Here is a 17,884-nt window from a genome sequence, read left to right as displayed (position 1 = left end):
TTTAAAGTCGACCGTTTTCACTACGGTCGACTTTATACTTTTGGGTTTTTTTTTCTTCCAAACAGAAAAGAAAGAAACGACAACTCAGATTTTGGGTTTATTGATACTCAATTTATTATCACATTCAAATACAATTAATTGAACTGCATACATATTTAGTAATAATTTATACAGCAACTTTGGTCATTTTCTTTGAGGTATGTTACGAAATACAAGTTTTAAAGAAACATCTCAAAAACATTCAGCTTTTCACTGATAATTTCTGTGAATTTACGAGAACAAGGTTTCAAGTTTAATTCACTCACTCTTGCTCACAGCCCTACGTTACATAAAACGACCCAGGTAAGTACACTGGTTCCCCAAAGTTGGTGAGTTTGGGATTCACCCACAGAACCCTTTTCCCTCTAATTGAGTCAATACTTTCATTCTCTATAGGCATCTCAAAAATGACTTTAGCAATCTCATGTGGCTCTGGTGACTCTGGGAAGAAAAAAGAAGTTAAAGGCAATAGTTGCTCAAACAGTAAGACTATATACAAATTATTTTGCACTGTCCTTCTCTTGTTCCAGACACATCACTTGTATTGAGACATATGCCTAAAGCCTTTTTATGAAAGGACCGGAGTTTGTGTCTGATTTACACCTTTCCGTCAGTGCACTTTTATTGGGAGATAATGTATCCAGAAGTTTTTATTAAAGAGTTTGTGTCTTACAACTTGAGTAAAACAAGGCACACACATAAATAAATAAATGAAGTGATATGTGGCTACTGAAAACTAATTCACAAATTATGCTGCTAAACTGAAGGCAAGCTTAGTTCAAGTATTTAGTTGATCACTAAATGCTCAGGTTTTAACCTGATTTTCTGGATTTTAAACTCAGAGCTTGGTTCTTCATTTTCAGTGTTGACATCCTACATATTTCCTTTTATGAAATTGGCTCTTTAATTCATTTGATGTATGAAGAGGCAAAATAATCTCACCTCTAATAGTTACCTGTTTCTTTCATGAAGATAAAAATATGGCTGAAGAACCTTTCAGATAATTATCATCAGTGTGCAGAGTCAAAAGGTCTACTGAATTTGCATGCTAAATAAGTGAAGACATTGTAATATTTACACTGTGCAAACCTAGAAAGATAATATGCCTGAAAACTGATCCTTCAAAATTCGTAATGGTATAGAGGTTTCTTATATTGATTGTCTTTAGCCTCTTGAATGTATCTCAACTGTGAAAGTAGCCAGTTGGACACATAATGATTCTGTGCTAACAGATACAGCATCAAACTTCAAACCTCACTGTAAAAATGAAGCCAAGTGTCTCATTTTATTTTGTATCACAGAAGTTCAAATCCACAATATAGTCCATGCTCCACTGGAGAAATTCACAGCTTAGAATTGTGTATAAGAAGCAAAGGGATGGATTCTTAAGGCCATCGGAGACCAATTATTAAATAAATGTTATTAAAAAGCATTCATAAGGTACCAATGAGAAAACATGGAAATGTTCTATGACAATTAAAATCCTTCATCCTTTGGTTTTCTCCTAGATGTCTTCTTTTAGTTACAAGTCTTCTCCAGTCTCAGTCTTTAGGATCACTAGTTCTCCACAGCCATGCCGGTCTTGTTTTTATTTAGTAGATCAAAGGTTCTTTGAAGCATAATGAGTGAGCTCTTCAACTGCAAACAAAATAATTTTCAAAATCAATCGTTTAAATTTTTCTGATTATTTTTATGCCAGAGTTCATATTTACATTTAACATAATTTTGTTTGCACTGATGCCAAATAAAACACTGAATATAAAATACCTGATTCCTTAGGGTATGTCGGTATGTTTGCTACAGAGTTGTTCCATTTGCTGTAGGATTGTACTTCTTCCTACAATGAACTGCTGTGTGTTCTACCTCCCATTAGGTCCATAATCAAATTATCCAAAGTGAAAGGCTGGTTTGTTTTCAGAAATGGTTTCTGAAGGTGCAGTGGTCTTACTTTCTCCTGAATAGCTCAGGTTGCACTTCCAGGCCTGTGCTTGCTCTTACGCTCGTGTTTGTCGTTATCTTCTAAAATTTACCCGTTCCTACTGTCTCCACGTTTTTCCCCTAGTTATCCAGCCTCTAAACTGGATGAGTGAGTAAGTAAGTAAGCATTACTACTTACTTTGATACTTAATTTTGTACTTTTTAAGTACTCTTTAACAATACACACGGACATTGGATTTCTCTAAAAATTGTAGGCAACTTGAGAACAAGAAGTATGTCGTCTTCTTTGTATTCATTCATTCATTCTGTGCTAAGACTGGGTATGCAGTGGTGAACTAAGCAGGCACTGTCTCTGCCTTCATGAAGCTTGCAGAAGAGTAAGCAAAACAGAACTAAAGCCCATGATCACACATGAATATATGGTTACGCACTGTTATGGTTTTGACTCAAGCAACTGGAGGAGGGTAGTATAATTTTCTAAAGTTCAACTAGATGAGAACTGGGTTAGGCTCGGGATGAAAATGAAATTCTGTTTTGGACATGATCAGTTTGGGATGCCTGTTATTAGTCAGGTGAAGATGACTATGAGTCTGGAGGTCAGGGTAAGGACAGTGGATCTGTTAGTCATGGGAGTGGATGTGATCACCTAATGGGGAGGCAGAGGCAAAGGGGAGAGAATCTAACACAGAACCTGGAGCACTGAACCAGGAAGAGGTCAGGTACAGGAGATGGTTTTAAAACAAAAAGTAGTTTCTTGTATGCTAAGTGAAAGAAGCCAGTCCTAAAAGATTGTATTTTTAGGAAATGTCCCAAACAGGCAAATTTATAGAACCAGAAAGAAGATTAGTGATTGCCAGGAGTGGAGTGAAGGATGGGAGTGACTGCTAATGGGTGTGGGGTTTCTTTTGGGGGTGATGCAGATGTTTTGGAATTAGTGGTGATGGTTGTATAAACGTGTGAATATACTAATAATCCTTTAAAAGGGTGAATTTTATAGTACAGAAATTATTTCAGAATAAAGCTGGGCTTTTTTTCATGGTTTTAAAGAAAGCAAGATTAGATGCATTTCAAGAAAAGAGTGGTCAGCTCTGTCAAAATGCTGACACTGTAAGTTGAAAACTAGAAAAAGGTACGTTAATGATACAAGCCAGAGGTCACCAGGGATTATAGCTCAAGCAGTATCAGTGGAAGATGGTGGAGAAGAAAACAAAGAAGGCAGGGGGCACGGAACAGCGAAGGAGTGGATTAAATATATGCATCAAGTTTTGCTCTCCACTGAAACCTCACAGGGGGACTTTTTTTTTTAAGACCTAAAACACCTATGCACGTAACACAAAGTGACAAATACCAATACAACTCTGGAAGCTGGAAAGCAGAGGGATGACTTCACAGCCTGAAAAAACTGAATACTAAGCTAACATCAGAGAAAGCTGAGAACCAACAAAATTTACCCTGAAGAATCCTCAAAAGCCTCAGGAATTGATGGCCAGGTATCTCTGGGAGTAGGAACTAACAGAAAAAGGCTAAAATAAGAAGGATCAGATGAATCTTTGGGCATATGGTCTCTCTCCTACTACCTGTACAGATGTCTAAAATTTTATTTTCTGGAGAGGATATAAAACAAAGGGTCTCAAAAAATAAGGTACCTCAGGAATAAATTTAACCAAGGAGGTAAAAGACCTGTATTCAAAAAACTACAGGACACTGAAGAAAGAAACTGAGGAAGATAGAAATAAGTAGAAGCACATACTGTGTTCATGGATTGGAAGAATTAACATCACTGAATTCTCCAAACTACCCAAAGCAATCTATAGATCCAGTGCAATCCATATTAAAGTACCAGTGGCATATTTCACAGATCTAGAACAAATATTCCAAAAATTTACATAGAACCAAGAAAGACACCGAATAGCCTTGGCAATCTTCAGAAAGAAGAAAAAAATTGGAGGGATCATAATACCTGATATAAAACTACAGCCCTGGCTGGTGTGGCTCAGTGGATTGAGTGCCAACCTGCAAACCAAAGGGTTGCAGCTCAATTCCTAGTCAGAGCACATGCCTGAGTTGAGGTCCATGTCCCCAGTTGGGGATATGTGAGAGGCAACCACACAATGATGTTTGTCTCCTACTCCTCTCTCTAAAAATAAATAAATCTTTTTTAAAAACTACACTATAAGGCCACTGTAATCAAAACAGCCTGCTACTAGCATAAGAACAGACACATAGATCAATGGAACAAAATAGAAAGCCCAGAAATAAACCCACACCTTTATGGTCAATTAATATTTGACTAAGGAGGCAAGAGCATATATGGAGTAAAGACAAGTCTCCTCAATAAATGGTGTTGGGAGAATTGGACTGTTACTTGCAAAAAATATATAACTAGACCACCAACTTACACCATACACCAGAACAAACTCAAAATGGATAAATGACTTAAATATGTTGTGATACCATAAAAACCCTAAAGGAAAACATAGGCAGTAAAATTTCAGTTACCTCATGTAGTAATATTTTGCCAATATATCTGCTAGGGCAAGGGAAACAAAGGAAAAATAAATGGGACTACATCAAATTACAAAAGCTTCTGCACAGCTAAAGAAACCATAAGTCCCTGGCTGGTGTGGCTCAGTGGATTGAATGCTGGCCTCCAAACCAAAGGATTGTGGGTTCAATTCCCAGTCAGGGCACATGCCTGGGTTGCAGGCTGGGTCCCCAATTGGGGGCATGCAAGAGGCAACAGTGCAAGAGGCAACCAATCAATGTATCTCTCACACATCGATGTTTCTCTCCCTTCCTTTCTCCCTCCCTATCCCTCTATCTAAAAGTAAATAAATAAAATCTTAAAAAAAAAAAAAAAGAAACCATCAGCAAAATAAAGAGGGAACCCACTATATGGGAGAGCATATTTGCCAATGATATATCAGACAAGGGTTTAGTCTCCAAAATATATAAAGAACTCATACAACTCAACACCAAGAAGACAATTCAATTAAAAAATGGCCGAAAGACCTGAACAGACACTTCTCTAAGGAGGACATACAGGTGGCCCATAGACACATGAGAAAATGCTCAACATTGCTAGCCATCAGAGAGATGCAAATTAAAATCACAATAAGGTATCACCTCACACCTGCCAAAATGGTAAATCAAAAAATATGTGCTGGTGAGGATGTGGAGAAAAGGGAACCCTAGTGCACTGTTGGTGGGAATGCAGACTGGTGAGGCCACTGTGGAAAACAGTACTGAATTTCCTCAAAAAAATTAAATAGGAACTGCTTTTTGACCCAGCATTTCCACTTCTGGGATTATATCCTAAGGATTTCAAAACACCAATTCAAAAGAATATTTGCACCTGTATGTTCACAGCAGCATTATTTACAATAGCCAAGATCTGGAAACAACTTAAGTTCCATCAGTATATGAGTGGATAAAAAAGCTGTGATACATTTACACAATGAATACTACACAGCAGTAAAAAAGAATGAATCCTTACCTTTTGCAACAGCATGAAAGGAACTGGAGACTATTATGTTAGGTGAAATAAACCAGTCAATGAAAGACAGATACCATGATCTCACTTATAAGTGTAATCTAATGAACAGACTAATGACCAATATAGAACCAGTGGCTTAGAAACATGGAACAGACTGACAAGTCTAAGAGGGGAGGTGGGAGGGCGGTACTGGTTAAAAGAAGGTGAGGGGATTATCAAAGAATATATATACATGATCCATGGACATATATACATAATCCATGGGCATGGACAACGGTGAGGGGATTGAATGTGGGAACAGGGGGCAGGATGGATGGGGGTGGTAAGGGGGGGAAACGTGAGACAACTAAAATAACATAAACAATAAAATATTTAAAAGAAAAAAAAACAGAGGGTCTCTGGCTGTGTGGCTCAGGGGATACCAAGCCATCATTAAGGACAATGGTACCATACCAAAAGCAGCGGGATTACATGAAAATACGTATACTGAATGTTCAGACCATCCCTTCTGTTCTGACCTCCCCATCCCTCTTTCACTCAGCATCCAAAATGCTGGCAGCCAGTCCTTAAATCCTTCAAATAGGAGACTGGAAGAGTCTTCTCTATAGAAAATGATGGACCCAAGAATCCAAACACCTAAACATATTCAGATCAGGATTTCTCAACTAATAGCCCAGCCAAATCTACAGAGAAGTTCAGGGTAGACCAGCCTGACCCACATGTTAAGATCCTGAGCCACATAAGCAGACAACCAAGGACTACAGACTCTAAAGAAATTCACTAAGTATAGAAATCAGAAAAGAAGGGAAAGGATTTTGATGAAAAGTGAGTATGCAAGAAGAAAAAAATTACTTAATTGTCAGTAATAGGTCAGAGAGAGAAAGATTTGGCTATTTAAAAAGATCTTGACCAACTTCAGTCAAGATGGTGATAACAGGCAGACATGGCTTACCACTTCACCCAACCACATCAAAATTACAACTAAAATATAGAACAACCATCGCTCAGGAATGACAGAAATTTAGCTCAATGAAAGTCTGATAACCACAGAATTAAAGAAATCACATCCATCCATGCTGGTAGGAGGGACACAGATGCAAAATAGGCGGGTCCCACACCCACAGGGATAAAAGTTTGGGAGGGATACCACAGGAGTGAGGAATCGCAGACCCACACCAGGTCCCCCAGCGCAGGGTTCCAGTATCAGGAAAGTAAGTCCTCACAACTTCTGGCTGCAAAAACCAGCAGGGATTGAGTCAGTAAAAGAAACTGCTGGAGCCCTAAGCAGTTCTTAAAGAACCCACACACACACTCACCTACTCAGACTCACTCCCTCTGAGCTCCAGGACCGGGGTAGCAGCTTGAAGGGCACCAGTGGTCTACAAGGAGAAACTGAAATGTCTGGCATCAAGATGAGCAGAGGCCATTGTATCTTCTCTAAACCCTCCCTCCACAGAGCCAGCAAGTTGGTGCCATATCTGAGACTCCATCAGTCTGGCTAACACTGTTTGACCCACCTTGGAGATCCCCAGAGGAGCTGCCATACCCAACTTATGGGCCCACCCACGCTGCTTTTCCATAAGAATGGCTGGTCTTGGATCCTAAATCTTATCAAATAAGCCAACAGCTAAATTCAGTGAGCCCTAGCAGCAGCCAGATTAGAGTCACAGCTTGGCTTTACCTGGGAATCTCTAAACCCAGCACAAGTAGCAGCCATCTCAAATTGCTTAGTAACTCAAGCAGGATGCCCCAAGCAAAACACAGGTGGGGGCTGACCTTGGCCTGCACACTCCCCCGGGAAAACCCCAGGGCCAGTGCACCCATTGGATGGCTATAGACTACCACCCTGGCCCTGCACAGCTAATTGTCTATGGATGGCAGAGGTTGGTCGTAAGTGGTCACAGCTAATCCTTGCAGCTGACTGACCTGGGTAAATCCCTCTCATTGATCTGCCAATAGCAACTAAGGCTCAACTATAAGAGGAGGGTGTACTTAGCCCACACGATGGGTGCACTTCAAGTACCCAACTTGGGTGATAGGAGAGGCTGTGCCACTGGACACAGGACACATAGTACATTAGACCACACTACAAAGACACCAAGTCAAAGCAGCTCTACCTAGGAGGCTGTCAAAATGAGGAGACAAAGAAACAGGGCCCGAAAGAACAGATCAAAACTCCAGAAAGAGCTAAATGAAACAGAGATAAACTATCAGATGCAGAGTTCAAAACACTGGTTGTAAGGATATTCAAGGAACTCAGTGAGGGCATCAGCAGCATAAAAAAGACTCAAGTCAGAAATGAAGGGTACACTAATTGAAGTAAAGAACAATTTACAGGGAAACAACAATAGAGTGGATGAAGCCAAGAATCAAATCAATGTTTGGGAATGTAAGAAGCAAAAAGTAACCAATCAGAACAAGAAGAAAAAATCCAGAAAGTGAAGATAGTGTAGAGAGCCTCTGGGGCAACTTCAAGAAGTCCAACATTCACATCATAGGGTGCCAGACGGAGAAGAGGAAGAGCAAGAAACTAGAAATCTATCTGAAAAAATAGTGAAAGAAAACTTCCCTAATTTGGTGAAGGAAATAGACATTTGAGTCCAGGAAGTACATAGAGTCCCAATTATGATGGATGCAAAGAGGCCCACTCCAAGACACATCATAATTAAAAGGCCAAAGGTCAGAGATAAAGAGGGACTTTTAAAAGCAGCAAGAGAAAAGAAGTTAGTTACCAGAGGGTTGCCAGATGGGAGGTGGGAGAGGCAGAATGAGTGAAAAGGTGAGAGGATTAAGAAGTACAAATAGGTAGTTACAGAATAGTCATGGGGATGTAAAGTACAGTATAGGAAATGGAGTCGCCAAAAACTTGTACACATGACCCATGGACATGAACAACGGTGGGGGAACTGCCTGATGGAGTGGGTGGTGCTGGGTGGAGGGGGGCAAAGGGAGAAAAATCAAGGAAACTATAATAGCAAAATCAATAAAATATAATTCAAAAAAATCACAATGCCATAAAAAATGAAAATTCAGAGGAATAATAGCTCCTTGAAATTAAAAATTAATTAGCAAAAATTTAAAAACTCAATAGAAAAATTTTTTAAATGTAACATTTTGAAATGCATCAGAGTAAGACAATGTCTATAAATGACAAAACTTAAAATAACGTGGTTATAGATTGGATTATAATATAATTGAGAAAGACTTTGCTTTTTCTGTAAGATATAACATTCCAAGGTTACAATTAGAAGTATAAATGAAAGTACATCAGAACTTCATAGATTCTTGGAGGTTTTTAATCAATAATCTCTAGAACATCTACATTAATAAAAAATGTATACAAAATAAAAATAAATATTAAGATGAAGAAATCACTGAGAAAGCAGAACAAAAAGGCAAAGAGATAGAAGCTGGAAAAAAAGGCTAAGAAAATTTGACAACCTGTCCAATGAATTGAATTTTAGGAGCTATAGATAGTGGAATGAACAAAACCATCAACTATATAAAACAATACTTCCCAGAACTAAAGGCATGAGTTTCCACATTAAAGGATTAAGAATGATACCATCCTCTAGAATTCTCAGTGGTAACACTGGGAGCCAAAAGGCAATGGAGCAATGCCTTAACTATTCTAAAGAAACATTATTTCCAAGTTAGAATTCTATCCTCACCCTAACTATTAATCAAAGGGAAGGGCAGAATAAAAAATTTTCAGACAAGTGAAATCTTAAAATATTTACCCTCCATACTCTTTCTTAGGAGGCTACTAAAGGATATGCTCCATTAAAAGGAGGAAGCAAGTCAAGCAAGGAGAAAGCATGGGCCATAGGAAACAGAGGAGATGGATGACAGCTGGGCACCCACACAGAGGGCCACAGACCTGCCTGGAGCCAGGTGGAGGCTCCACTGACAGAATGCCTGAGGCGAATGAAGATTATAAGAGATTTATACAATAGGATGAAATACTTACAAATAATATTGATAAAACTAATCATAATGAAATTCAGGGGTAAGAAAAAAGAACAGAAAAGAAAAAGCAGTCATAGTTTATTCTGTGGCACAGCTCAGAATAGCAAAGTTGGTCAAAACAAAGCAAACACTAAATATTGACCTAACCAAAAGTATGACTTCATTTGGGAAAATGGGGAAATTTGAAATGGGGGAAAATGAGATGAAAAGAAAGAAAACAAAATCACTGTGTTCTCTTTACTTCCCTAATAGAAAGTCAAAACGTAATGTCTAAAACTGAAAAATCAAGACATATCAGTGTTTGCTTATTTATGAATGTGAAGTTAAACACCAACAGAATAAACTAAAAGATTGTTGTCTTAGGAAAGAAATGAAGAGAGTGCTGGGATTGCTATTTTCTCAACAAGTCTTGCAAAACAAGTTAACTCTTTAAACAATGTGAGTGACTTTAGAGAAAATAAAAACTTTAAAAAGTGAATGATATATGAAGGATAAAGTAGTGACAGCCAGAGTAGGCAACTCTGAAAGAGCTCAACTGTGAAAAGGAGTAGAGAGATGATGCGGATATGGTGTAGGTTTTTAAATGCAGGAGATAACATAGCATGGTCATGTGCTGATGGTAAAGATCCACTGAATGAGGGAGACTGAAAATGGGAAAGCTAGAAAGGAGATGCATGGAGTCTCCTAACACGTGCTGGCACTTGCCTATCATAGGCTGAGGAATGCATCCAACTGGAGTGGAGAAGACAGGGTGCAGCAATAGGAGAGTCTGTAGACTTGGTTATAGAAGGAGAGGGAAAGTCTCTTTTTTCCTTGATGCATAGTCATCATCAGTTGAGAGTGAGGGGCTATGGAAGGAGTTAATGAGAAAAGTGAGATTATGATATACTCCTTGCTAAAGAGTAGGAGGAGAAAATTACTAAGGAACTGTAGATACTGTGCACTTGAAGAGTGCCTAGTTGAAGTTACAACATTCAGTGCCCCACATGATATACTATGAAATGCTCAATAGTTGAATCTATAAAACAAACCTACACATGAAAAGGATGAAAGGAAATAAAATATTAACAGTGATTATGTCTATTCAGACATACTAGAACTATAGGTTTTTTTCGATTCCCTATTCAATTTTTGAAAAGTAAGCATATATATTTAATGGAAATATTAATCTTTATTTTTCAAAGGGAATCCTAACTTTTGGTTCATGGAAGTAAGTGGCATATATTGATGGTACTAAGTTCAAAAGATAATGTTTATAGCAAAACACTGAAGCAACCTAAATGTTCAGTCTTCAGTGGAGATATGTTAAAAATAATTGGGGCGTGTTTATATAGTTGAATTCTATGCAGCTACTAAAAGAAGGGGAAGCACTTTATATCCTCACATGGAAATATCTCCAACAAAATAATGAACAGTGTATATAGGGTCTATCATTTCTATAAAAATGGTTAAATTAAGCATAAAATTTCATATAGAAGAATCAATAAAAAGAAGTAGATGTAAGTATGATGGTATGGAAACATCTTCAAAATATATTACTAATTGAAAAAAAGATACACAACAGTGTCTGCAGTGTGCTCCTGTTTTATAAAAAAAAAAGTTCCAGGGACTATGTGCATAATATGCATAATAGAGAAATTGGCACGGCAAGGGGAGTGCCTCTAGGAGGGGATTCTTCCAATAATGGTATACGGAATATTTCCTCACAGCCAGAGCAACAACGGGTCCAGACTGGTGTGAGAGCACACAGTTGCCTACCTCTTCAAGCATCACGATGGAGTCTCGGAGCACTCCCTTTAAACGATGGGCCTGATCTTTATGCTTTTGACTGTATTCTGCTCTTGACACCATATCAGAGGCTAAACTGAAAGAAAAATACCATATTAAAATTCAGGAAAATAACTACACATATTTTATTTCCAGAAATTACCAGTGCTCCATAAATTTACAAACAAAACAAAAAATTAAGAAACAAAAAAAACTATGACTACAGAATAGTTAATAGACCAAAATCTCTTAAACAGGGGTTAAGTTTTCTTCAACTAGGGAATTACTGAAATAACAGGTTGGAGGGGAAAAAAAGACTTACCTCAAAGATTTCTCTTCTTGGAGGTGGAGACGGTAAAAGGACTGAGCAGCATACTCTATCTTTGACAGCTTCAGAAACAGTGTCACATTCAATAAAACTAGCAACAGCAAACTAGACAGAGCAAATCATACCTGGTTAATCCACTCTTCCCCAGACCTGAAGCACTGCTAATGCAGAATATACATGCCAAACCTTCAAAAACGTATATTATCCAGACCAGTTTTCAACTGTTAATACTTAAATCAGTTATTCCTATTATGTAAAATAATTACTTGTAAGTACTAAACAGACATTGAAGTGAAAGTTAGAAGGCAAGTGGAGGACAATAAAGCTCTCAAAGCAGGTCGGGATGGTCCCCGACATCCCCTCTGTTAGAAGGGATGTTAGGGGTTGTAGCCAGTGCAGATGTGCGACCCCTGGCTTAGAGATCTACCAGGTGAGCTTTCAGTATCTGTTTTGGGTGCTTTTGGCTTAAGTAGTTATAAAACCATAATGCTGTACTTCAAACAGAAAATGGAGATCAATATGGACTAATCTTAGGTAGATCATGATGTACTTGCTATTCCCAGTGGAAGCCAAAAGAAATTTTTAAAAATTACCATTCAGCAAAAACTTCTTCAAGTTCAACTTGGACTAAGAAAGTATCAAACCCCAAATATACATTCATGGTGTCATGTACAAAATGTTAAATGCTAAATGAACTTTATTGGTTCTCACAGCAGCCTTTCCAGTGAATGAATATATTTCTTATTATACATGTATGCAAATATATAGATGGCATCACATCTCATTTTTTTCTGTTAGAATATTGACTTGCCCTTAAAAATATACAGTATTCCCTTTATCTATCCAGATGAGAATATTTTTTAAATGAAAGCTTATGTAGTGACAATAAAATCAAATTTATGAACTTATTATGGCACTGAAATGGTTCACTGATGAACATTTCAACATCTGAGTATAAACTTTCTGCAAAGTAAAGCAAAAGACCACTGATGATATTTGCTATTCAAAACTGCCATAGCAAATCAACTTAACCAGGATATAGAAACCTTTTTATAAAACTTAAAGGCACAACAATCATTTTCTATGCTCTGAAATCTGTAATTAGAAAAAACAGCTGATATAAGAACTTCATTCCAAAAAATCCCCAAGTATGTGACCCAGTAGGAGCCGATTCAATGGAATCTAATCGACTACCCCCGACATTCCCATATAGCCACACAGGTAATAGCAGTCTGAACATAACTGGCCAAATGGATTACTATAGAATATGAGATTCAGACTGATTGCCCAATATCTCTCTTCATGGGATCTTCGATCACTTTCATCAGAATAATCTGCACAAAATACTGTGCAGAAATACTGATTCCTGATCACTACTTGAGACCTACTGACTCAGTCTCTGGACTTGGGGCCAAGAAATCTGCATTTTAGCAAGTGATTCTTATGCACAGGAAAGGGTAAGGACTCTTGGTCCAATCAAAAAGAGTAAAACAGCATTATTGGGATTTCACTAGCCTACATATATAAATACTCCCTTTAAATTTATGGAACATCCCATAAAATCCTATGATAGAAGAAATAAATCAAATTAGTTTAAAAATTGAAACATTTATTGAATGTGTACTTGGTATTCACTCAAATTTAATGATTTTTCTGAAAATCATACAGTGATTCCTCACCTACCATGGGAGTTACGTTCCAGAGACCTCTGAGATAGGTGAAAATCCACAAAGTAGTGGTGTTATATTTATTTTATTATTTATATATATTTAAGGCTTTATAAACCCTTCCCACACTCCTAGAAACCTTTCCCAGTCTATTAACCTTTCCCACACTCATAAACACTTCATATGCTCTTAAAAACTTTCTACACTCTTAAACCTACATAATTTTAACAGCATATGAAATTCTATATGGGTACTCCCCAGTGAAGTATACAGTCATCCCTTGCTATATCACAGGCGCAGTACAGTGAAGCCACAATAAGTGAACCACAATATAGCGAGGGACTACTGTACATCAAAACTATCAGACTGAAGAATATATTGTAAAATTACTGTTTTTGTAAGTTCAAACTGGTCAAATAGTGGTAAGTTCTATACAATAATATACAAATGCATTCAAATTCTTTTATAAACTGTTAAAAGTAAAAACACGAGCTAAATAAGCATTCAAAACCAATACTTACAAAACACTCATCACCACGATAAGGGCGGTGTTCCAGTTTTCCGCTTCCTTTTTCTTTCCTACAGATGACACACACACACAGAGGCTGCGTTAGAAGTTAGAATTGGGACTGTGATTACAACCAGTAACATTTTAATTTCATTTGAAATAACTAGAAACTTAAGAAATTATTTGTAAGGAATAAAGTGATTTAGGGTGAATTCCTGCACCTTTTTTTGTTTGCTTGTTTCTAATATCCTAAGTAATATGAGTCAAATCTACAAAAAGAAAACTTACATCAGTCCTTCAAATTTGGCCTATATTAAAAATTAATTTACTCTAAAATTAAATATGCAATTCAATACATCATGTATGATCGGTAGCTAAGTTCCATTTCTTCAAACAATATTTGAGCTGGGTTTATGTATGATACTTCCCTCCTGGAAAAAGTTTTGTAAGCCATTGCCACCTGTTCTCTATTGCCCATACTTTTAAACTCCAAAATTAGAGCCATTAAGCTTAAACATATTCACACTAAGAAATGAGCCTCGGAAGAGAATTTTTTATGTGGAAGGATGTGAAGATGTTACAGTTTTACAGTTCTGAGAGGGAGGGAGTAACAGTTAATAGAGGCAGGATGCCTTTAAAATTGAGAGTGAGACTAATAAAAGTCAAATTCCATTTCTGCAGTTTTGCTGGGCTGGCCCTGAAAGTACGTAAGAATTAAAAACATACAATCATTTTAGTACATTGAGGGGCAGAAATGAAATGTCTGAAAATGCTTGGCAGGAAGTTAACGAGTGAAGTGCCCAGCATCCAGGGACAATGGTGGGGACCGGTGACTTGGGGATTTGGTCTAATAAGGCAGCAGCTATTAGGCTCCAACAGACTGTTGCTATGAAAGTATTTGGGTCCAGGGTTGTCAGATCTGAGTTTTTATACAAAAATGTCCAATTTTTAAAATACCATGTGGTCCAGTAAAATGCTTCTATTGACCACGTGCCTGACATTTTACAACTGCCAAAGAGACATATTCTGCTTAATGTAAGTAAACTAAAACCTTCCATCTCTGTTTACCAGGTAACAGCTACCTGTGATATCCCCTCTGGCATCTAAACCCCCATCTCCAGAAGAACGCTGAGAAGAAAGCTTAGGAACTGTTTCTGCTGCTCGGTTGAATGTTCGCCTTCTCCTTCGTAGGCCACTCAGTTTTCCAGGGTCTTCAACAGGCTGATTTAACATAGATTCTTCCATTAACAAATCTGATTCTAAAAAGGGAAAAAAATCTTTAGGTAGTGGAGAAACTTCAACTGTAAGATACAGGGGGCTTAGTGGTTGTTTTGCGTTGTGTTTTTTTTAAGCTTTGAAAAATTTCTCTTATGATTACTTGGGTTTCATAGCCTAGATTCAAAGCTACTCTTAATGAAAAGTCTTGGAGAGTACAGTGATCCCAAAATAAGACTTCATTATTCTAGGAAAAATGAACTATATTAATAAATGATGGGATCGTCAGAGCAAATTTGCCATATGCTATATTAAATATTAATGTAACAATTTAAGTTTTAGAAACAATAGGCCTACCCTGGATCATTAGAAAGATTTCCAAGATAGATTATGGTACTTGATGGTCAATTTCAAAGGAAGGAGTAGCATATAATAGTTCTAATTTACAATAAAGGTTTGCAGAAAAGGAAGCCCTAATAACAAAAATTTGCAAACAACCTAAAATCCTCATTTTTGTCAATTGTTTCAATCTCTTCCTTTATCAGACTTTTTATTAGAAGTTCATTATCCAGTGGCCAAACTAATTTTTGAGTTTCATTTTTTTTGCTCCTGATTAGAAGTTTAATGACAAAATAACCAAAGAGAGAAAAGCAAGGAAATAAAGTAATAATAAACTAGAGGATGACAGAGAAATTACAAGACTTGACTGACCACCAGCTTTTCTTTAACTAAAATTAATTATGTTCACGTAAGTATATTTTTTCTTGTGTATATTCTAAGGAATATCCAAATAGAACTATGATATTACTTCCCCTAGTCTAGCACCCACCTCACAGAGTTCATACTTGTACAGGACACCATTACTTAGTGGGCCCGTGTAAAACCAGGAATGCTGTGCTGCTAAGGACAGTGTGGGCCTGAGGACTCCCCAAGATTAGCAAGCACAGGTGCACCTGTGTGCTCTGCAGTGGAGCCCTCGCTACAGTCAGCCTCCAGGGCCTCCCACAGTCAGCAAGTGTGACACCCCCTGTGGTCTTGGGCAAATCATTTAACCAAGTCCTCTGTTTCAGTATTTCTTGTTCAGTAAAATGGAAAAAAAATAGTAACAGTACTATCTCACAGGGCTGTAATAAGTCGATATTTATAAAGCACATAGAACAATGTCTAGCTGATAGTAAGAATTATGTAAGTGTTTGTTAGACCAACAAAAATTAAAAGTTTGAAAGTCCAAGTGGGGTGGTTACAAGTACTTCAGTGGGAATCATTCCAACACCATCTACCAGTTTCTGCTGTTAATTCAAATGCACAATCAGTCCATTCTGTCAATAAATGCATCTTTACAAAAATAGATCAATCAAGAAATGCACGAACCAAGCTGTTTGAAATAGTCTTCCAGTGAGCTCCAGGAATTCTTCTCAATCAAAGATTTGACAATGGCCCATGGCTGTTTTCTGTATTTCAAATCTGTGGAGATTCTAACAGGATAAGGATAATATTTATTTCAAGGACAGGATTTAAGTATATTAACATTGCCATTAAATATAAAATTGTATTCAGTGGAGAGCCAGAAGGATTCAAAGTCAATTAGACTATAAAAGAAAATTTGTTTACTGATAACAACTTCTTTCAAAAATTACTATGTACTACTAATAATTTCATCAAATTTCCCTTCTAAGTACATGGGATTTTATTTCTTTCCTTTCTCTAGTCCTGACTTTTCTTTGCATAGTAGGAAAGGCTCAAAATAAATTCTAAATTTCCTACATGCCTTGTAAAAAAATCTCCAATGGTCAGGAATTAGTTGAAAATCACTACATTAGCTAAGACTAGGCCAAGCATATGATGACGGCTCATCACTAACTTCAATGCACTGACATTGCTCACTCTCCATTGCAGCAGAGTCATTCACCCCTCACCATGTGCCCCTCAAGAACTCCCAGCCCCCTTGCCATTAAAGAGGAACTGGTGATGGGTTCTGGCCACTGGACTGTGAGCACAGTTCTACAGCTCTCTCTTCCTATAGCAACAGAAACAACACATAATCTTGGTTATGTAGCTCCAGGATATCAAAGCCTTCATTGGCTTGGTCCTTGAGGGAAGAGCCCCATCCCTCTGCTGACCAATGATGGACGTGTAATTTGAACAAACAATAAAGCTTCTGTTGTGTAAAGCCATCACTAAGATTTTAGGATTACTACTATGGTACCAGAGCGTAATCTAGCCTATCCTGAATAAAACATCTACAGTAGCTCACCTCAGCCGGCATTTCTGTTTTGAAGATGGGATGATGTAGTATCTGTTCAGGGTGTAGAAGTAGTCATGGTAGGGGACATCATGCGTCAGCACTTCTGAGTCTACCCAATAAAACTGTGCTTCCCGACTTTCTTTATACAGTGTCTGCCAAAATAAGACAAAAATGTTTTCCATGTACTTGTTTAATACATCAAATTCCTTGCCAATTCAGAACATATGTATTAGAATTCCTTCTCACATACTACGAAAGACAAGAGAAGCCAAAGTGCAGAGCCAGAAGAGCCTCCACGTTGGCTATGCTATCTACAAACGAGAAGAAAGGACCTGCAGAAATGGTATTTGCTGCCTCTCCGTAATCTCACAGTGTAACTATTTTTCTTTCTCTTAGATACGAGGAGAAAGGAACCATGTAACCTCTTGTGTATATTACTAGTTTTTAAAGAATTTTAAGCCCTGCTGGCTTAGCTCAGTCGACTGAGTGTGGGCTGCGAACCAAAGTGCCGCAGGTTCGATTCCCAGTCAGGGTACATGCCTGGGTTGCAGGCCATGACCCCCAGCAACCGCACATTGATGTTTCTCTCTCTCTCTCTCTTTCTCCCTTCCTTCCCTCTCTAAAAATAAATAAATAAAATCTTTAAAAAAAAGAATTTTAAATGTTCCTGTTAGGAAACAATTCAAAAACCACTTGAAAAAATTAAGGACTC

The 17,884-nt window shown here is 37.7% G+C and overlaps 1 protein-coding gene across 2 annotated transcripts in view; it reads right to left on the bottom strand.

The window, feature by feature from the left end:
- Positions 1–84: 84 nt before the first annotated feature.
- Positions 85–17,884, bottom strand: part of GRAMD1C (GRAM domain containing 1C) — a 101,923-nt gene continuing 84,123 nt past the window's right edge. For both annotated transcript variants that reach the window (XM_045852068.1, XM_045852067.1), the window contains 7 exons: positions 17,182–17,324; positions 16,299–16,402; positions 14,795–14,971; positions 13,726–13,783; positions 11,532–11,642; positions 11,201–11,306; positions 85–1,677 (listed from right to left, as the gene is read on the bottom strand). In XM_045852068.1, the coding sequence (XP_045708024.1) occupies positions 1,597–1,677; positions 11,201–11,306; positions 11,532–11,642; positions 13,726–13,783; positions 14,795–14,971; positions 16,299–16,402; positions 17,182–17,324 (780 nt within the window). In that variant the 3' untranslated portion in view covers positions 85–1,596. The remainder of the gene's footprint in view (positions 1,678–11,200; positions 11,307–11,531; positions 11,643–13,725; positions 13,784–14,794; positions 14,972–16,298; positions 16,403–17,181; positions 17,325–17,884) is intronic.

This window comes from Phyllostomus hastatus, unplaced genomic scaffold, assembly GCF_019186645.2.
Source record: "Phyllostomus hastatus isolate PE091 unplaced genomic scaffold, TTU_PhHast_1.1 phas_contig_86, whole genome shotgun sequence".
NCBI lineage: Eukaryota > Metazoa > Chordata > Mammalia > Chiroptera > Phyllostomidae > Phyllostomus > Phyllostomus hastatus.
This window is presented reverse-complemented; position numbering and strand designations above follow the sequence as displayed.